The sequence below is a fragment of the Cygnus atratus genome, chromosome 6, assembly GCF_013377495.2.
Source record: "Cygnus atratus isolate AKBS03 ecotype Queensland, Australia chromosome 6, CAtr_DNAZoo_HiC_assembly, whole genome shotgun sequence".
Lineage (NCBI taxonomy): Eukaryota > Metazoa > Chordata > Aves > Anseriformes > Anatidae > Cygnus > Cygnus atratus.
In genome coordinates this window covers 21,592,313-21,614,698 of record NC_066367.1, presented here as the reverse complement: position 1 = coordinate 21,614,698, position 22,386 = coordinate 21,592,313, and the positions used below count along the sequence as shown (strand labels likewise).

At 38.4% G+C, this 22,386-nt stretch overlaps 1 protein-coding gene across 1 annotated transcript in view; it reads right to left on the bottom strand.

Moving 5' to 3' along the window:
• Nucleotides 1-22,386, bottom strand: part of GRB14 (growth factor receptor bound protein 14) — an 80,463-nt gene that overhangs the window by 49,947 nt on the left and 8,130 nt on the right. Inside the window, 3 exon segments of the mRNA XM_050711660.1 lie at nt 12,728-12,860; nt 13,384-13,538; nt 14,619-15,488. Of these exon segments, the coding sequence (XP_050567617.1) occupies nt 12,728-12,860; nt 13,384-13,538; nt 14,619-15,488 (1,158 nt within the window).

Sequence of the window (22,386 nt, the reverse complement as noted above, 5' to 3'; positions counted from 1 at the left end):
TTCATAGTCCTCAGTGGATTTCTGTTCTTTTGCTGGCAAAGCAGCATGTACTGCACAAACTCTGAACTCCTTTTTAATGCTGTCCCTGAATTACTAACCCATTCGTCAGCTTCCTTCTTCCTCCTGGTTATAGTTATGGGTCAAACTGACCCTTACACATACACAAAACCAGATTCTCGGATAAAAATTCTCAGACACTATTGACACTCAACATTACAAACTGGTTGTATTAGAAAACACTTTTCTTATCAAGTCTTAGTTTTTCAAAGGAAAATGCATTTAGCAACCAGAACATGTTGCAGGAAGAAAGTGAGCAGACAAAGATATGTAAGGCAGCTTCTTGTGCTACAACTGAATCACTGGCTTCAGTTTTACTCTCTCCATATGTTCCTGTTCTGAAGGAGCTACTTTCATTTGAAAAGCAGACGCCTTGTTAGTATCTGCTACACAGAAATCAACCAATGACAGCAGTCAGTCATGCAAGTGAGGAAGCTCCTCAAACAATGTATTTTTTTCACTGTGTGTTCAGACTGCTTAGACTGAATTGGAAATGTGTTTTATCTCAGAGTCACAACAGTAAATATTCTCTTAAATCTTATTTAGAGGAGTCAATATGAGTAACTTCCCACATGGCGATTCTCATACTTCGGTAAATACAAATCTTAATTCAAAACTGTAATGCTCCTGGAAGAGTTTTAAAAGTGGATAACAATCATATAAGGTTTGTACCAATGCATAAGCCCCAAATACAAAAACTGGGAGTAATTTTTCCATCACTTCTCCACAGTAGCTCTCTAGAAAAAGCCTAGACCTATTCATTCCTTTCCTCTCCAGCAATGTATGTATTGCTTATTTGCAGTTATCCTACAAATCCCCTTTATTTGGGCCTGAAAAGCTGAGTAATTGCTGTTTATAAATTCATTCCAGATTTGGGAAAAGGAACACCCAACTATTATTAGTTCATCCTTCAGCAGTTCCAGTGAACTATTGCTTTAGAGTATCTTATATCTTCTATACAGCTTGATTGACACAGTAAGTAGTTAAAAATTCCAGTTTTCCATAAATTCTATTCCTGCCATCCACTTTTGCCAGCTACTGCCCAAGCATAGCAGGAATGTTACAAGACTGACTTTATCTTTCATACTATAAATCTTCTATCTGATTGCCAAATGCCTGGTGGAAAAGAACAAAGTTATGATACTTGACTTGTATTAATGTTTAATCTTCAATGTTATTTAATAAGGTCATTGTCTCATGGGCAGAAGTACAAAGGATAAAGTACAAAATTTTATAAGAAGTAACTGAAAAGGAGCACTTTTCCAAAATCCTTTCAACTCCTTTTTGATCTTATTTCAAAAAAAAAACGCAAAAAAAAAAAAAAAACACAGAACGAACCTTTTTCTTGGTTGCTCCTGATTTCCATGAACGAGGAATATCCTATCTGAAGATCATACCAATGAGTAGTTTTGTGGACACTTGGGTAAAAGTGAATCTCATCACCCAGTGAGTTGCCCAGAGGTGACAACCCACAAGCTTCCTTTGAAAGTCCCATGTTCTCTAGTTACCTGAATAAAATAAGCTTAAACGGATTTATCATTATAAAAGCGACTAATCATATACTAGCACCTTTCAGAATACTACAAATTATTTTTTTAAACTGTGAACTTTTTTTTTTTTTTTTTTTTTTCCAAAATTATTGGTTATTAAAACACCAGAGAAAGACAGATTTGCTCTACTTAGAGCAAGGCCTTCCTATCCAGATCACTTCAAACTGATGAAAGGATTTAAACCTTCATCTTCAGCATCACAAGCAAGACCCTTAATCTTCAGCTCTACAAAGCATTGTTTTTTCCCTGTCTGAGAAGTCCAAATTACCTTACTTTCTCCCAGGTTGACCCTAACTGATAGATTCGGTTTCTACCTAGAAAACGAACATTTCACAAATCTTAACACAACCCTAAAGAAGTAAAACAGCTTACCAGCATAACCTTAAACTAGACAACTGTTACTTCCTGTCACACACATACAAACACAAAAACCCCATACTTTGAGAAAATTGCAAATTAAAAAAAAAAAAAAACACCTTCAGAAATATAGCTTAATGAGAACCAACAGACATAAATATTAAGTACAAACAGTCAAAAATTAAAGATAAGGAAACAAAGTTAAAGTTTGAAAATCAGGATATGTATAGTTTTCCTTTAGACCTAACAAGTAATAATTGTACTAGAGAGAAATGACGTGAGGATCCATCCTGTTTGCCTACCAAAATGGAGCAGCATACTCCTGTATCATAATGCTACAACACCCTACTCAGGGTGGGGCTCAATTACGTTGGAGAAAGCCTAATAATAATGATCATACCAGCTTGGAAAAAAAATAACCTCCTCTTACCACATTATTTAGCTCCATAATTTGTGATTATGGAAATGTTCACATTTTAAGAACAATGGCAAAAAGCTGAACACTATTCATTAATGCAGCTCTAAATTTCACAGTATCAAAGAGCATAATGCATTTTTCCATCCTCATAAATTCTTACAAACTTGTGAAACCCTTGTTACACAAACAGTTCTTGCAAAGCTTTTCAGCTACCTATTTCTGCAATCAATAAGTTCAAAACAAATTGAAACACATACTGACAACAAAGCTCTGTCAACTAAGTCATAAGAAAACCCACACACTGTACAAGCTTCCCCTCACTATATAGCAGTGAATTCTAGTGAACAAACTTCCAGCCTGTTTTCTCAACATTTGATACCATTTCTGTGTCATTATCAAGTGCCTGCAGCTGCTCACAAACTCGAGGCCTTAATGTAATCAGTAACAGGAGTTATCATAACATAAGTAATAAAAAGGCTATTTATAGCCCAAGAATGCACTTGTTGAAAAAATCCAATTCTGATCACAAGGCAATCTACTATATCTTGTTTTTTTGTGGATATATTAACTTAAGAAGCAAACAGAGAGACATACCAGTGTGCAGCATATGCATACCTACCAGAATAGGCAGGAACAATCCATCAGTACACTAATTAGAAGCACAGGCACACCTCTAAGATAACCGATCTACATTTCTCTCTTGAGATTTAAGTATTAAATATCATGAATGCTATTGGGCTAAAATATGAGCTGATTAGCTGCAAATGAATGTTCTGCGACTGAAGCAGGAGAAAAGAAAGTTCATGCTGTTATTGGAGCAGAGGTCTAATTTCTTCTCCCTTTTAATTCCTCCTCCCACAACTGCCCTTCTTGAAAAATTTTCTTTGGCCTGATTAGCATTTTTTTTAATCTTCCCATTTGAGGCGACTCCCATCAGGACTCTAACACGAGAGGCATACTTAAGTATGCTGTCTTGAAGATTTCCCTTTATCTTCATTCCCAAATTGAAGGTAGTCATAAAGGAACTAATTCCCTCAGAAGTAACATGTTTAAACAAGTCCAAGACAAACAAGGAGAATATGGCCAGTGGTCAACTGTCATCTCCCACTTATCATTACAGGATTTTACCTGATTTTTTTATGGCATAGCATGCATAAACATTACCACTGCAAAGAGTAAGAAGATCATAAAGCAAAAATTTGGAAAAACAAAACAAAATAAATACTGTACTAGTGGCTCTAGAGTTATCACATCGCAGAACAAGCAAGGCTTCAGCAATCTGTTGAAAATAACTGACAGGAAGATACACATGTATAATGAATAGAAAATCATTTTACTGATCACAAGTATTTAAGACTATTTAATATGCAATACGAAGTTAATTCCACCTGGTGAAAACTAACCAGGTTTAACATTGATGTTTATGTGAAGGTACATTTTGTGTACTCGAAATTTAAATTATTTGTATTGTAGCAACATTTACACAGAGAATTGTGTAACGGTGATATTCCTCACTTTGTTTTCCGTAGTTCTCAAGTTCTAATTTGAACAAATAACTCTCCAAACATCTTAACTGCAACAATCCAAAGTTATGTTAATAACCATACTAAAACTCCTAACAGAAATTAATCTGAGTTTGAGCTCCACTCTTCAGTTAATACCCCAGCACTAGGGGATGACAACATTTTAGTATGTTTAAATACAAGTATTTTTATCGTCTTACGTTAGTTTCTGTAGAGTAAAATTTATGGTAAACTACGTAGTGCTTTCTCCAGCTGTTGCAAAGCTTCTAATTCAAAGGAGGTGAAAGGAATAAACCTGACAGTAATCACATGATTACTCAATAAGAAACATCTGAGTTGCCAGCTTCACCAAACCTGTCGCATTTCAGGTAATTTAACCATTCATCACTGACAACTCTCATCTCATTCAATAGTATGTAACTGTTAAACTGTTTGCATTATAAAATTAGCAGAATATGAAATCACAGAATCATTTAGGTTGGAGAACACCTCCAAAATCATCAAGTCCAACCATTAACCTAGCACTGCCAAATCTACCACTAAACCATGCCCCTAAGCACCACATCTACACCTTCTGAATATCTCCAGGGATGGTGACTCAACCCAGTTCCCCGGGCCACCTGTTCCAATGCTGCACAACCCTCTCAATGAAGAATTTTTTCCTAATGTCCAACCTAAGCCTACTCAACGTGAGGCCATTTCCTCTTGTTCTATTGCTTGTTGCTTGGGAGAAGAGACAGATACCTACCTAGCTACAATCTCCTTTGAGGTAGTTTTACAATAGGGTCTCCCCAAGCCTCCTCTTCTCTAGGCTAAACAACCCCTGTTCCCTCAGCTGCTCCCCATAAGATTTATTCTCTAGACCCTTCACCAGCCTTAATTTGTACACAAAATCCAGCAGGTGTTTACAATACTAGTCAATGAGATGACAAATGCAGATCAGAACAGGACCACAGAGGTTTTATAAGGCAAGATGACTAAACCGAGTGGAAAAAAAATGAAGGAAAAATAAAAGAAATGCAAAAGCACATGAGACAGTCTTATTTTCATCTTATTGAAAATGGAAACTGCTGTGGCAATAAAAAGAGAAAATGATCTATGGAGCTCTCACACAAATGCAGACATAAGCATACATGTTTAGAATTTCAGTTTAAAAACATTGGTGTTTAAGTCTTTTAAGATTTTAAAAACGATCTTGTGGGGAATAGAAAATTTCTCAATACTTTGTGAATAGTATTGCTTCAAAAAGCAACAGAAGTCAGGCCTTTAAACAGCAAACCACATAATTTTTCAATATGCATCTTAATCATAATCTAGAGTAGATGATACAAAATTATGAATGTCTTGAAGTCAGATGGGAATGTTTATCTGTTTGGATTGAAAGACAGCTCAGACAGTGCTCCATAAAGGGAAGATGCCATTAGCTTTCTGTTGTTTAACTGAAGTCTTGCATCCCCCACCCAATGGTATCACTTACTGACAATGCCACTAATGAGAAGCCACCCGGAAAAATATCTGCCTAGAAAATACGTATTTAATCATGTATCTGTCCATGAAAGGTACAGAGCTGATACAGAATGACCTAACCATCTCAGTTCTCCAGTCTAACTTCACATAAATGTACCCATTCCCGGGAATGCTTATGAGAAAGAACAGTCTTAGCATCTACCACATCTCCTTCCCTCCTGAAAATTATGAGGGTTCAGGCTGCTGAACAGTCAGAGTTTAATCTTTTAAAGCCAAAGTCAATAAAACTAAGTTATCAGAAGTAATTCAGCAATGTTAAAGCAGAAGTTCCCTGCAGTTTCAGCGGGCCTTGACTGGCAAGTCTCTTCTATATTCAAAGAAATAGAGACTGTTTTTATCATTGCCTGCTTCAGTGACCTTGTGATTACATGGTTCTTTAGAGAGATCATGGGACCACAGCACCAGGTAGTGAACTCAGAATTCAGGAGATGAATACCAAAGCATAAATTTTTGAAGAACCAGAGTTTACAAATTTGCAGAGGTTTTCTACACAACAAATTAGATCTATTGCAATCTACCAGAATTTTCTTATTCCAAATACAACTTTCTGGATGGGATAGAAGAGGTAGTTTCTTGTACTGAGAAAACAGTCCTACCAGAAAAGATAAGAAATTTCAGTTTTGACTTTCAGGCAGATGAAGCCCAAAATACTCAAAATCAAAAGAATGATCAAAATCATTCCAATCTGACAAACACTGGAAAAAAGAAGACCAAACCTCTGACAGTGCTGATGATTTTTTTGTTTTATCAAGCTACAAATAGGGGAAAATTTAAGCCTGACTTTCACCTGATATAAGTGAATTAAAGGGGTAGGAGCAATATCCTAGCAACCAGCAAAGTTAGAGTGACCTTGTTTGCTTGTTTATTAGAAATGGGGGGGGAGAAAGACATGTTATTTTTGTAAAGTTAGAATGTTTGGAGTCTTTGCTTGGGTTGTTTTTGGACAGTAACAAAGTACAAGGTTAATTTGTAATAACATTGATGGTTGATATGAAGTCTGACAGAAAGCAATTTCTTTTCTCCATAAGAAAGATACAATAATGAATGAACCAACAGAAAGAAGATAAAATAAACTACAAAAAGAAAAAGACAAAACTTAAATATGGGATTATTCCGAAGTTTTTCCAAGGTGATGTTTCAGACAGCTTATGCTATGCCACCTGAATATAAACCAGGCAACATTCTTTATTGCTAAAATAAGAAATTTTTCAACTCTGCCTCCTGATTCTTGCTTATATAAATCTGTGACTTTCTGTCACCATTTTGAGATGACTGGTCAAAGCATATAGGGTGCGTGCACTAAAACAGCAAGTTGTAATAAGGCTCTAAGTAATTTTAACCTAATGTAATAGCAGTAAATCCTTCTTTGGTGAGAGGGAACAGCCATTTAAACAAAGAACAGAGTATGGAAACTAGAGCAAAAACCTCCAGCTAAGTCACTGCAAAAAAAAAAGTCCAACTGAATCAAGTCTCCTATTAGAGACTTCAGATAAAAACCTTGAGCTCTTTAAGTTGGTTCTGTGTAGGATCTTTTTTTCTGCTAATCTGTAAATTGGTTGGAAAGACTTTTCCTCTTCCCTTGTGCCTCTCAAACTGAAAGTCTTTCGTGTAATTTAAGGGGAAGACATAGCAGGAACAGATATATGTTTAGGAGCTGGAAGGAAAAAAGATTAAGAACTGGTAACAGTGGATATGTGCAATGCTCTCCAGCCTGGAAAGAAGTCCAGCAAGAAACAGACAGACTGGAATTATAGAGTAAATTTAACTAATTAATCTTTGGTTGGAAAAGATATTTCAACCCTAAGGCAGTTAAAAATAGTGCAGATCCTGGAGTAATGCTATTTAAACCAAGGTTTCCAGACCTCCTTACATCTAATACAAGCATTTGAAACCAAATATATAAAAGTAATGATGGGTACCTAAGGCGTGATCTTCCAGAACTAATAAATTTAGGGTGTTCAGACACAGTACCGTGCACAGACAAGGTAAGTGGAATTGACTAAGAAGAGATGCAAATGGCTCACCACTTTGTCTCCCCATCCTAACAGGATGGGTTTTTTTTCCTTCAACTGCCCAAAACACACATTAGATGTTAAGGCATACTTTGCATTGTAAGAACAAACAAAAGAATTATTCACTTGACAGCTCTAAGAGTATGGAAAACAAACATGAGAAAGCTCCTGTCTTCAAAATTTGAAAATGGAAGTCGAAAATGGCTACTATGAGGAAACACAAGCACAAATTAGACCTTGCCAACACAGTTTGTACATACCAACATAATTATACTAGTAAGCACTCATTTATTTGCCCAGAATAAATCTTACCATAGTATAAAAAACAGAAAATAAAAATTTATTCTGATTTCCAAAATAAATTCTAAAAGCATTAAATGAACACCAAAGTTAGCCAATATTATAAATGATATACTCCAGATTAACTTTTCAGCAAGTACTTGCTTGGACATTCATGAATTAATACATATCAATGAAATTGTGTTTTTGTATTGTTCAAAAGTCAATAGGAAACAGGTATTTTAGCCAAAAAAATCTGTCATTAAAAAGTTTAAGTACCAGATACTTAGCAATTTACGTCTGTTAATAGAATTATCTGTAAATTTTTCAAGGATAAGGTTTCAAGAGGGTACACTAAAAGACCCTAAATTACAACTATAAAAAAATGGTACTCTGATTACAACAGTCAAAGCTCAATATAAATCAAAAACTTAGAATAGCACACATTTAAAGAAACATATTTTCCTTGCCATGAAGTTCCCCTCAGTTCTTCTTTTCCAAAGAGCTTCACATGAAAATCTTTGTAATGCAAAAAGGGAAGTGACGTTTCACTACAATCAAATATGTATTTGAGGTTTTTTATATAATTGATTTCCAAGAAGGAACATTGTGGGAGTATATTTGGATTCTAAATGATAAAAATATCTACTTGTTTAGAACATCAAGAAAGACAAAAGAGGCAAGATATTATACCAAAGAATTGAGTGTTCTTCACCTTGAGATTCACTTGAGTTTTATTTTTGCACTTCTAATTGAACTTAAAGAAACAAGGCACTAATTACCTTGAACTACTTTTGCGATGAAACACTTTCTGGCTTATCCTTGAGCAGGGCAAGAACTGTCACTCCAGTGCAAATGATTCAGGCTTTATTTTCAGAAAGACTTAAAAAGAAAGCTTTCATAACTATAGTAACATGGTTTTAGGTCATTTGACCGAAGAAAGCTGAAAGTATACTAATGAACAGAAAATTATATATATTTTTTACAAGTAACATTTTTCCCTAGTAATATCCATTTTGATCTTAATTAGAGACAAAAGGATGAGTTATTCATTTTGAAAATTAAGACAGCTAATGCACGTTTTACATGTTCAGTTCCTTGCCAGTTCTTAGAGAACACAGACTCCAAGACACAATTAGATTTCCATATGTGAGCTCACATACTCCACATAATAACAGAAAACACCTAATCCAGTGTCATGAAAGGCAACATTTCCCACCATGTACCGAGTTGACTGCGTTGCATTGGGCATGAGGGGAAAGCCAAGTGTTTTTTTTTTGCCTTTTCAAATAAAAGTCTTCCACCCTGAACATAACATTTAGTTTATGCAAGCATCTATGACTCTATTCATATCAAAAGCACCCAATCCCCTCCTACATTTCTTGCAGGGACACCAAACTTGATGGTTTCATACAGAGTAGATTTCACAATCCACAAAGCGGTCTTGCCAACTATACATTCAGCTGTTGATTTCATCTCCAGATTACTCCCTTAAGGATGAAGATATTAATCCCATAATCCCACTCCCATTCGCACTGCATCTCAAAGTTCTCCTTCCCAAACACGGGTGTGATCAGCTCCATGGGACCACCTCCATGAAATGCTCCATTGAGAACAGGTCAGCTGAGGAACAAGTCTGCCTGCCTCAGCATGGTCAATGCAGACGTTCTTTCCATTCTCCTGGCTCCCATTTCTCTCTCTAGGAGAATAAAATTTGTCACTATACTGACTCTGTGCTATTACTGCTTATTTTTGAACCCTGTCATTCCCCTCACCCTTCTTTTTTAAATTAAAAAAAAATAAATAAAAATTCAAGGTTGCCTCTTGAAGTAAGCTTGTTCTCACTACTGCTAACATGTTAGGATTATGAGTCTGTGAGGATATAACACAAAATTATTCCAAACGGCAGGAGGAAGAATGAGACCAACAGCTGTGTTTTTGAGGCAGACCAAGTAATGTTCGGACACAAAGATTTCCTACTTCCCAAGCACAGAGGCAATTCGCCATTCCGCTATGTGCTTTTTTTTAACAATTTGCTGCTTGCTCCACAAACAGATATACTGTTCAAGCAGCATGTTCAATGCTTTAAGAGGATTTATGATAAAAGATCATGAAAAGACACTAAGAACATCAGTTTAGAAAAACAAGAGTTCTAAATAACATTAATAATCTACTCAGAAAAAGAAAGATATTTAAGAACTTCAGCCTTTCAGATGTCACAGGTGTTATGAATACGAGAGTGGTAATGTCACAGATAGATATTTCTGACAACTTCTTTTTTCCCTGGAAACAGAAAATCTTTTCTGGAGATAAAAATAAGACAAAAGAGGCATGAATTCTTTTTTTTTCTTTTTGAAACACATATTTTGATAATAGTTACCTATTAGACATAAGTAGAAACTCACTCTGTAATTTCTCTTTATTATACCTGAAATTAAAAACACAGCAGATGAAGAAACTAAATCAGAAAGAAAGCAATCTAAAAGAATCATTGAAAACATATGTAGATCATCACAGAGCGAGCAGAAATTATTCTGGCAGCTGTCAACGCTGTATACAAAAAAAAAAAAAAAAAAGGAGAAGAAGAAAAAGAGTGCTTAAGTGTACCTGGTTCCTCTCGTTTCTCTTAAGAGTTAGGAAATTATCACACTGCAATAGTAATATCCATGACCTTCAGGGCTATATTCAGTTAGGGGTTCGTATAGTGATTAGGTATATGCAGAAGGAGCTGTGTAGGCTAACCCAGAACATGATGTGGAAATGCCACATTTCCAAGCACAGCCCCCACAGCTAACTATGGGAAGTCAAAGCCACAGCTTGCTCCTCCTCTTTGCACACCTGCTTAGCATCCACTCCCTCTCCTTTTCATAGCTAAGTAATTTCACAAAGATATTAGAAGACTTCAAGCTAAATTTCAGAGATACAAGTTTAACTCAATACTTGCCATTTGGCCATAACCTTTGATAACTTCAGATTAATAACAAAAGAACAGTCGTGCCATGTCTGACAAAAGGTCTGCGTAGCCCAGTACCATTTCTCCAGCAGTGGCCATACACAGATACCTAGGTAAAAGGCTTTGTGACGAAAACTATGGTCTTGTTAAAATGCCTCCGGCAAATATGAAGACTCCTCTCTATTTTTCTGCACTCTGGAAAATGGATCAGGCCCTCTGTAGACACTACTATTATTTTAACTTGCTTTGGCAAGTAAACCAATGTTTCTTGATCCTGCTTTTACCAGAGAGTACTACATTCTTCAATGGTAAAATGGGAGAAATTAAAGGACTGCAAGAAGAAACTGTCACAAAAGGTATAACAAGAGCCCTTCTGAAAAAACAGAAGTGAAATCAGTGAAGCCATGAACTTCAGTTTCTCAGAGACTAAAGCTTACATTTAGCTGGCTTAACTGATCATGCCAGTCAGTAATTTTAAACATGACAGGCCCCAAAAGCAGACAGTTGACCTTTCTGTGTTAAATCATGCTTGGGAAATCTACTTTCCAGTTGCAAGCATGAAGACTACCACAATGAGTGCAATTTAAGCCAGCAACAAGAGTTATTTGAACTAATTTTTAAGATGTGACTCCCAGTCCTTATGTTCTGAAAGATAATGTTACCAGTTTGGTGGTTTTCTTGCTTCTGCAGAAAGACTGTCAGTGCATAGGCATGAAACTAACATAATTTTACCCCATTGCATTTGCAGTGCTTATATATAAACTGACCAGAAATACTTCAAATTAGCATTGCTGTTGTAGGAAAGAATTAAAAGTGATACAAATAGTCAGAAAGACACCACAGCTATTTTTAGAAAACATACAATATATGACAAGATTGAATCAGTGGAGTTTCCCAGACACATACATGATTTTCACAAGAGATGGGAGGGAAAAATAAGAAAATGTTTCTCATTAAGTTGTCCACCCAGAAATTTCCTAGTAAAGTCTCTGGCATCTATTCTTTCCAGCAGGTGCACAGAAACAGACATGGCTGGTCAGCTTCAGAAAGGTTAATACAATTACAAGAAACTTCAACTTCCACACCATTTCTTGATGCAAATTTAAAAACTGTATTAGCAACATCAGTAAAAGTTCTTACACCTCCAATATCGCTCCTAAAGATGTTAAGACAGAGATCTTGCAGACCACCAAAAAAAAGAGAATGTGAAGGAAGTAGCACCCTTAATCTCGCAAGCGTTCCTTGTCAGACTTCTCTTCAGTCTCAAAAAAAGAAAAAAAGGAACAGGTAAGCTTCTAAGGAGCGAAACAGATCTTCAACACCAGTAATCTCCATTAATTGGAAACTCTATCCTCTATCCCTGCTCAGGAAAACAAATACACTGCTTGCGAACAGAACTAAGAGCACCAGCAGGTGTGTTTGCCCACTCAGAACTTCCCTTGGCTGACATTTTAAGGTATTTATAGAAATACAGTAACATCATCAAGACATATATATACAGATGTATAACATCAACTACACACACACACACACACAAAATATACACACACATATATAGAGACACACATATAACATCAACTATGCACATAGATACAAAATATAGCCACGTACACAGCATTTGTTCCTTCCCCTTCAGTTTCTTTTTTATTCCGTTATCCTTGCAAAATTAGGCATCCAGAAAAAAGGAGCTGATCAGTGATTGTTAAAGCCCTCCATGCCATAGAACTGATGACAATAGTTGGAGGTAGGGAGGAGGAAAGAAATTAACTTCATATTTAAGGATGTAAAGTATTGCCTGCCCATGGTTCGGCTTCATCCAAAAAATCTGTACAGTCCAATTTAGACTCTGTGTAAGAATAGTCATGTCTTAAGACACAGATTCCGAAACCTCATTGCCTACAAGCACTGATGATCTCCAGGGAAAATTTCACCAAATTACAGAAATATAGAACACCCTTATTAGAAAAATATTTTAATAGGTAACTTGGGTTTTCTTCAAGCCTTCATGAAACCAATTTAGTATTTGTCAAATAATAATTTAAAAATCTTACCTGTTTTTTTCTTGAAGTTGCCTTGGGCAACAGACTGGCTGACAAAACGGATGCGAACGGAGAGCAACACAGCTCAGGAAAAGGATTTGGAATTGATGGGATCTCCAAAACACTGTCATCTTTCTTTGTTCTCCTATTTCAACAGAATACATAATAAAAAGAGATAATTACAAAAAAATGCTGTTAAAATTACAGTAACCAACTACAGTGCATGCCATACTAAGGCACTAATACCACGATATTTTCTGGTTGCAGTAATTAGCTTTTTTGTGCAGTTATTTTTTAATCAGTAGGCTGAATCTATTAACATATAGTGCTTAACTCTACTTGAAAGCAATCCAAGTACTCAGCTCTGAATATAAAGTTGTTTTAATATGTGTAAGTCTTTGCAGACTAAGAGCATGGATATATTTATATTGGCTCCTCAGGACATTAGTAAATATTTTGTTGTCCCTCTGTTCATGCCATTCCCTATGTACAAATATTACAACAGCAGATGCATGCAACTTCTCAGGAGTACTTCCCAAGTACATCACAACTATATATTGAACAAATTGAAACTTTTTTTTTTTCCCCCAGGATCAGGAGTCGAAGTGATTGACAAGACAAAATAGTGCAAAGCAAATGAGCGTATACTCATTTCCATCTTCAATTACTTTTGTATCTGAATCTCCATAGCTCCATCACAAAATAAATGTCTCAGTAGTTTCAGGTGACTTAAATATGTCTGTGTCGTAAATATCACCAAGCAGCACTTGCAAGAGTTTGGAAGCTAATCGCTGCTGTACTTGCTGAAGAGCTCCGTTAAGCACTGGTTTAAAGTGCTGCATTAATAACACGGTTGGCTAAAATGCTGGGCACATTACTCTGCATGGTTTTCTCACACGGCAAATATCAAAGAGGACTTTTTCTACTTGATTTCACTTGGGGAGCAGCACCCAAAGCACCCCAGGTATTTGACTCTGCCAGCGCATAATGAGATTTCTCTACATGTGTGAGTTGATGACTCCAAGCTTAATGTTTAACTTTATTACATTCATTATTGTCGTTTGAGATTTCACATACTAATTGGTATAAAAGTGTGGAAAACCATCAAGGTAAGGTAACAAAGCGGACTGATGATGGTTTTCTTTCTGGAAACCCACACAGCACATTCCTTTAACGTGATACCCAGCATTAAGAAGGAGTGCAAAATAGTGTATGCAGCATTTCATTATTTCCTAAACTTGATCGGATCGGATGCTTCATAAAAAAAAATAAAATAAAATAAAATTTGGCTCGCAGTTTCCTGGACTAAAAATAAAGATCAATGGCTTTCAGACTAGCCTCAGGGGTAACAAATACAGCGCGCACATCCCCAGCAGCAGCAGTGACAGCAGCATCGCTGCGGTGAGGCAGCTCTGCCAAGCGCCAGGGGAAGCCGCTCTGACAGCGAAGTTACGGCTCGGGTGGGCTTGGCGAGGCGGGATCGGCAGCGGCGTCCCTCTTCGCCTCAAACTGGGAAACCTCTTAGAAATATAAAAGGGGAAAGAGACGGGGGGGGGCGCACCCACGGCAGCAGATGCGCCGCACGAACCCCTCCCGGGGCACCAGCATCCCACCCAGCAACTTTTCAGAGCACGTTTCGGGGCCGGCAGCCCGGCGCAGAGCCCTCCCGCCCGCCGTTAACTTTCCCCTCGCCGCGTGTCCCAGCGCCGGCCCCTCGGGCAGTCCCGCTCAGCGCCGCCGAACAACTCCCCAAGCCCCGGGCAAGGCCGGGCCGGGCCGGAACCGCCCCGCCGCCGCTTCGCCCCCTTCTCCGCCCCGCCCGGTGCAGGCACCCCCAGCCCCCGGACGGCAGCGGGCAGGGGCCGGGGCCGGGCTGGCGGGGCCCTTGGGACCCCGGTCTTACCTGTCGGGGGGCGGCGGCGGTGGGTGCCGGCCGGGGGAGCGCACCTCGCCGCGGGGGCCGGGCGGCACGGCGGGCAACGGGGCGGCCATCGGCGGCGGCGCCGTCCCGACAGCGCGGCAGGCACGTCGGCGAGCGGCCCCGGCGCTGCCGGGCGGAGGCTGCTCTCGGTTGCGGAGGAGGGGGGACGCGGCGGGGAGAGGGGGGGGAAGCGCCGCCCGGGCGGCGAGCGGCACCGAGCGCCTTCCCCGGCACACGCCTGCGGGCGGTGGCGGGGGCGGGCGGCGGGGAGTTGGGGGGGGGACCGACCCGTGCCGTCCCGCCTGCCGTGCCTCGAACCTGCCGCGGCCGGGAGCGCACCTGCCCCGGCTCGGGGCGGCGGGACGGGCCTGACAGGGGGTCGGGGTGGGTGCGGGGATGGCGAGCCCCCGCTCCTGAGGAGGCCGCCCCGGCGGGCAGCCCCCAACGGCCGTAACGGCTCCCAGAGCGCCGCGAGGCTCGGCCCGAGGCTTCCCTGCCCCGCTGCCCGCGCGGTGATCGCCGCCCGACGGACCTGGGCCGTCTTCTCAGCGCCACACAAATCATTAACTGAGCCGCCCGGTGCCTCTGCGAGGTCGGGAGTTGGTGCCTGTGCCTTGCAGAAATAAGGGATGAACAGAGCTGGGAAGTAAAGGCGTTACCTTTGTGCCAAGCAAGCAGCTTGCGGGAAAGCTGGGTGCCCAGCTGGGCCAAGGACGCAAGTTGAGCTGCGGCTCCTGCGAGCGCAGCGTGGGCAGCTTGGGCCTCAGCCTGCTCCGCTGCGGCCTGTGCTGCTGAGGAACACGGCTCCTGCCCTGGTGTGTGTACACACAGCCCTGTGTGCCAATTCCACGGCTGTTTATACCAGTGTCATCCCGTTACCAAATAAAAATCCCCCCTCGCTGTCTGAAGAGCAGTTACACATCACTGAGCAGAAGGGGTAAAAGTGCGGAAGTCATCGGATCTGGCGGAGAGGTGAATAACTTGAGCCTAGCCCAATGCCTGGCAGAAACAGCTGTATGGAGAAACTTGATTTTATTCGGCTTCCTCAGAAGCAGTAACTGAGAATACAGAATGTCTGGGGACAAACGTGCTTTTCTGTTTTCCTGAGCCCACTGAAGAAATCCTCACATGCACGCCAAAATTTTCTATCAGAGAAAGATTTTTTTTTCCAGAGTAGTAGCAATACTCACAGTTTTCATTTTAGCTGAGTTGCAGATGATTTTGCAGGACATTTGTTTTCAATGAAACGAAGGATTCCTTGTCTTCTAAACAGTTCATTCTCTGTTATGCTGTCAGCCGAAGTGTGAGTGCGATTAAGAATTCTTATATACAGGGACTGGCAAACATATCCAGAATTTTACACTGTCGGATGATTGATTTGATTTGTTTGTTGCTTGCGAACAGCTATCTTTTTATACATTTGCACAGGCCAGACTAATTTTGTCTAACTGATTCACTGGTGTATATATACATGGCATGTTAAACTTCACTTGCTTCAAAAGAATAGAAGAAAGGACAACTGGTGTGTGTGTTATAGGTAGAAAACTGGGCTCAGGAAGAAATAAAAACCTTCAAGTGGCAATTCCAGGCTGATACTAATCAGCATTTTAAAAGTTTAACCACGAAAAGAAAATATGTTTTGACTTTTCACCCAGTCTGTGCAACTTATTTCATAGCTGCAACCTGACATACATGGTAGGTTTTTGCGTCTTTGGCTTAGTCATGTAATTGGTTTAAAATGGCAGGCAAATAAAAAAATCACAATTAGAATATTAACAAATAAATTAAATACTTCTGCATTTCCAAATAAGCTACGATTCCAATGAGTCATGACAGCAGAAAAGGAAAGATCAACAAAGATGTAATGCTATTATAATTTCACTTGAATGTAGTAATTTAAGAAAAAAAAAGACTTTAAAATTTTTAATTTTTCTACTTCTCATAGTCTGTCCTGATGCTTGCTGCTTCCAGTGCTTTCTGTGAGAATAGTGCTGTACAAGAAAACACAGTCATCAAAACACTGAGGTACAGAAAGATCTAAGTGATTGCTCCAGCATAGAACAGGAAACATTGCATAGGTGAGAATGTGAAAGTTTCTTCTGACTTACTGTTTCTCTCCTTTCAAACAATTGTAAGAATAAGAAACAGTGCCTGAACTTTACGAGTTTTCTGAGAGCATTTGACCTAGACTCTGTTCAAGAGTAACCTTTTTTAACTTTTTCTTTGAACAAGTTCAAACCCAGTCACCTTTGATGACAATTAATAATGTTGGTATTAAAAGGCTCACAGATTTTTGCTATGCCCCAACACCAAAATACTTGTTTACAATACAGTTGAACTGTGTGACTTGACTTCATTTTTATCATAAATGCATCTAAGCTGCCTACTCTTTCGTACTCTGCTTCTGCAGCACAATAGTCCTCATTCTAAGACAATTTCTCTAAAACTAAATTTCTGGGCATTCTTCAATCCTCAACTCAATAGATTTGTTTTCTCTTTAAAAATTTTTAATTTTTTGTTAGCCGTAGTCACATCCAGGTGTTTATCAAGTAAAATAAAAACTACATATCAAAAAAAAAAAGCACAACAGATTCAAGCTATTCAGTATGCACCCCACTTTCAGAAAATCAGGCTCTCCAGTTCTCAAAAGCCTGTGTGCTATTTAGAACTACAGCACTTGATTAATGTGATAAAATTATGCCTTTAATTAGAATAAACTTTCACAGTTATTACTGACAAAGTGAAAGTTTAAAAAATCCAAATTATCTGTGATTATCTCTAAAAAACATGGATTTTTTATTTCACCCTTCCACACATTCCCCCTTGTTTTAATCAAGGTATTTTGAATTCGTTTTTGTGGCCTGATCCTAGAAAGTTTCACCATCATTTCTTAAAGATGGTTACGCTAAGAGAAATAATAACATACTTTTACACCATCTTCTGTCATAGTAACAGTAGCAGAGAAAAGGATTCTTTCTACTGAACTGCTAGGTTGGAGCAACAGAACTAGCTAGTTCTTCCAGTGCAAGGCTATAACCAGGCCCAAGTCTTGTTTCCCAATGTAAAGTTTCCTCTACAAGTACCATAATGTGAACTGCATCAAATGTAATATAAGGGGTCATCTTAAAAATAATAATAATAATACTTTGTCCAGTAAAAAATGGCATTCCCCAAGATGTACATCTGAATTTGTAATTTATGTGTCTGTTGCATCGATGCATATAGAATACACTGAACACAAACTAACTTTTCTTGTTTGTGGTCCTGACACTATGAACTGTGCATCGTTCCTCATTCCTGAACATTTTGAAAGCTCATTTTTAACTTTGAAAACTGGCCTGTCTGTTTGGGCAGTACTTCAAGAGAGCCAAATTTATCCTATGAACACTCAGAGATATCAGTATCTAACTTCTTGGCAGTAGTGCATAACTCTTTGAAAGTTATCTGTGGTTGAACGTTTTGTAGGAGTTTTGCCTATTATTACAGCATGCATTTAATGTTAAGTTTAGCATTATTGTTGAAATGTGTACCTTCGACTGCAGATAGGGAAAAGGTTCCAAGGGGTTAAATCAGTACCACCAGTCTCAGCAGTTTCCAGAAGCTGCTCTTCACCCTAATCTGAAACTCCCTCTGCGTGTACTTACACAAACCACATCACAGTAATGCTGTGGTGCTTCCCCCAACTTAATTTTCTTCTTCTGCACTTACTGTTGAGAAGCAGCTTTGTGCTCTGTTTTGTTGTTTGCTTTGGGCTTGGGATTTTTTTCCCCATTGAAAAGCAGGAACACTTAAGTGTACTTTCATAAGGAACTTGAGTACAGGGGTGGATTTTATTGCTATCTTTGACAGGAGTGTTTGTTATTTCAATAGCAAGTTCTGTGATTCCCTGTGACAGCTTTGTCCTCAGACCAGAACATCTCCCAGTTGGAATTTTCCCTTGAACTGTAACACAAGAACAGAATTAAATTCAGTGCAGGGTTTTGAGAGTGATACCCTTCAAGTCAATCAAATCAAAACAAGAGCTTATGATTTCTGAAAGAGGTCTTTGTAGCTAAAACCAAATAATTAGGTTCAGTATAGGGTTGACTAGATGTCATGTAGGGCCTGAGAGATGCAGGTCAGACAACATGACATACTGGCTTCTGCTTCCTCAGCCTGAGGTTGTATGATATCGATCATTCAGCAGCATCTATAATAAAATGTGTATTAGGTGATGTGACCTGCACTGGCCAACCTTGAAATTCTTTAGGGCATAAAGTTCCTTTCTAAAAAGAGAGAACTGTAATAGTACAGGGTGAACATTACATATGTATGGATTACGTTGGCTAGGTTTTCATCTAAAGGGTCTAACTCTGCTAGACTAGATGTAGTCTGGGTAGTTGTGGATGGATGAACCGCATAATATACTGCTACAGTTATTTCTGGAAGTGAATAGTCAAGTCTCAGGAAACCAATGTAGCCATGCCAAATGTTTGTGTTGATAGCTTTGTAATGGAAGAAACATTTTTCTTTGAATGCATTTCTCTGTTCTTAATTATCTCTTGTAAACATTTGATAATTAATGTTTCATTAGCACCTCTGGAATAACTACTGTGAAGAGTGGACAACTTTAAACATCACATAACAGAATATTTAGTAAAATTTAAAAAGTGATATTTCACAACAGCAGAGTATTGCTGATACTTTTTACAGCCCTATTTCTAGAACTTTGCCTTATACAGAAAACATAATTTCTGACCTTATATACCTTCAGAATATTTTACACAAACATATAATTACTATGAAGTGAAGGGTGCAGGCGACTATGCTATCTTGTACTCTTTGTGTTTATCCAGAATGTAGAAATTCAGTGTCTGTAATGTCAGTTGTTGGAAATCAGATTCAAGGTCCTTTAACAGTAATCATTTTGTAGAAGGGGAAATAAAATGCAAGCATTAAAAAAAAAAAAAAAAGGAATGTAGAGCTAAAATGAGACTTTTTACAAACAGCCACACTACTCCTAAATCACAGCCATTTCTGAGCTGCTGCCAAGGACACTGAAGCATTAGTACCAGACAAAGCATATCTCCTGATATGCAGAAAGAGGAGGGGAGATGTGGAGTTATTTGGGGCAAAAAGGAACAACCTATCTGGTCAGCCTCAAGTAAGATAGCATTTCACTTTTGTTATCAGACTAACAAGGTTGATATAAGAAATTTAAAGACAAAATTAATTCTGTATTTTGAAAAAAATACATATGTACGGTGATTCATTTACCTAAATGCAGGGATCTAGTACCAATTTAGACACCTATTCTACCTTGCCCTAGGAAGACATGGGTTTCCTGTTCATCCTCTGTCATATATGACAGCCCAGTGTGTATGTTTTAGAAATTCTTGGACATTAAATATTGCACCAGATATTTGTATTTAAGTGCCTGAATTTTACTCACATTTTTTCTTCTTTGCTTCTGTAACATACAGCTCACAATAGACCATGCATGACTTTATGAAACTAAATGAAAGTCTAGTAACTTCAGACATGCTGCATTGTAAAATTGGATTTTGGTAGCTTTCATTAGATCTAAGGAGGTTTTTCTCTCATTCAGGGAATAGTAAGAAAATTAAATGTGATTGTGTACATATCTTGTGATGTGGGGAGGAATTTATCTCTTCCAAAATCACTGAAATAACTTAGCCTAGATTTGCACCCTCAAATTTGCACCAGCCCTGATGCAGCAAAGCAATTTCTAAATCAACCTACCTGTGCTTGTGCAATGTAAAATGCCTTGAAAATGGGCTCTGAAATTGAAAGCTTTGATGAATCTTAATGATGGAGTAATTACATTGCTCCCAAATGACAGAAAGTAAAACAAACAAATGCTTATCTGGCCAGCTGGAATTCCTATGGTACTGCATCTGTAGGATAACGTATCTGCCACTATTTTAATACATTGCCTGGTAGGGTATTTAGTACTCTTGGAATAAATTAATCCCACAGGATTTACACAAAGAGTATTTGCCCTATCTCAAGAGTTTTTTCCAAGAAATCTATATTCAAGGAATGCAGTATTCAATAAACCTTTGAAAAAATCAACCTACTGTTCATGTTTTAAAAGCATTGTGCCGACTACTTGGAAGTTATTATATTAATAGGTTATTAATGCAAATATCCGTAATTCAGGAACCCTATCTAACAATGACAATCTTAGCACATACTATGAACCTAATTATTACAACATCAGTACACCTAACATTTTAATGTATTTATTCCCTTCATACAGATGAGTAAATGTTTGCATCTTTATGTGCCTGAATGTCTTTAAAAATTAACCCTAAGTGGGTGTTTAGAACATCTGACTTTAGACACTCTAGCAGGGCAGCTTGGCCATTTAACACAGAGGCATAGAACTTCCATGGAAAGAGACAGAAGACTCCAGAGATCAACTGAAAGCACCTAAGGTTTTTAGTGCTGACAGCCATCCCAGAAGACCTTTTGGTTTCCTGTGACTACACTGGAAACTTAGGGTGAACTGTCTTCTGACTTAAGCGTCTCAGGTAGCTGTTAAAAATTAGACAATGCAATTAATTTGCTCCGTGACTTTCTCATGATCTAATGAAATTTATGGCTGAGCAAGGAATGCAAACTCTGAGTCCAAAATTAGTTCTCTAGCAATCAGGCCATCCTTCTGTGTAACTATAATGAAGCTTTCTTGTTTCTAAAAATAAAAAGGTAAAATATATTAATACTTCAGTACTCCTGACAATAAGCTTTAAAACTGGTCTAAAAGGTGATCCTCAACTGAGCTGTGGAAAAAAGTACATTTTCCTTTGCTTTCAAGTTTATTGAAGCTGTGCGCTGTAGCTGTTTAGTAGCCACTCTTCTTTCATTTTAAAAGCAATTTTTTCCTAATAGTCCTAATTTTACCATTACAAATAGCACAATTTCAAAACACTGAGTATAGGCATCCTACTAGTCCACTTTTGTGTATTTATGAAGGAGACATTACATAAGACATGAATAATAACGTACAAAATAATCCCAGAGAATAGTGTTTCACTCGGTGGTCCTCTAAATTCTAGTAAGTCAAAGAATCTTACAGAATTTTCCCTTGGAGGGGGAAGGGAAATGAGAAAACTCTCTTCTGAACATGTTCATAAATAATTTGCACCTGACTTCAAAGAAAATTAACATCTGATGTATCTGAAGCAATTGGGCAACAGGAATACAAACTGAGATCACATCTGAAATTAGGAAAATTATTAGAGCCACTCAACGTTTTTAAATTCAACCTTCAGTGTCCTCAATCAGTTTCATGAACTTAGCTCAGTCCATTGTTTGAGAATTCAAAGATGATAAACCAAGTCATGTTTTTTTTGTTTGTTTATAAAGTTCTTTGGACTTACTTTATAAAACAATAGAAATGTAGTTTTCAGACTTCTAAGCCTCTTGAACTTTCATTGTATCATCCAAGAAGAACTATTGAACTGATGTGTTCCCTTTTCATAAGTCAGGGTTTTTATAAAGCCATGTTAGACACAGAAGTTGGTATTCTGTCTTACTGCTGGATTTCTGTGCTACTGGATCACTCAAGATTACCTACCCATTCCTCGTAAGGAACAAGCACACAGTCACATTTCTGTCAAATTAGCCACAGTGCATGATAAAGAATCTGTAGTGGCTTTATGTTTCTATGTTGACTTTATGCAAACTGTGGGAGGACAGACAGTATCTGATCTGGCATAAAGCCTACTGGTAAAAATTCAACCCA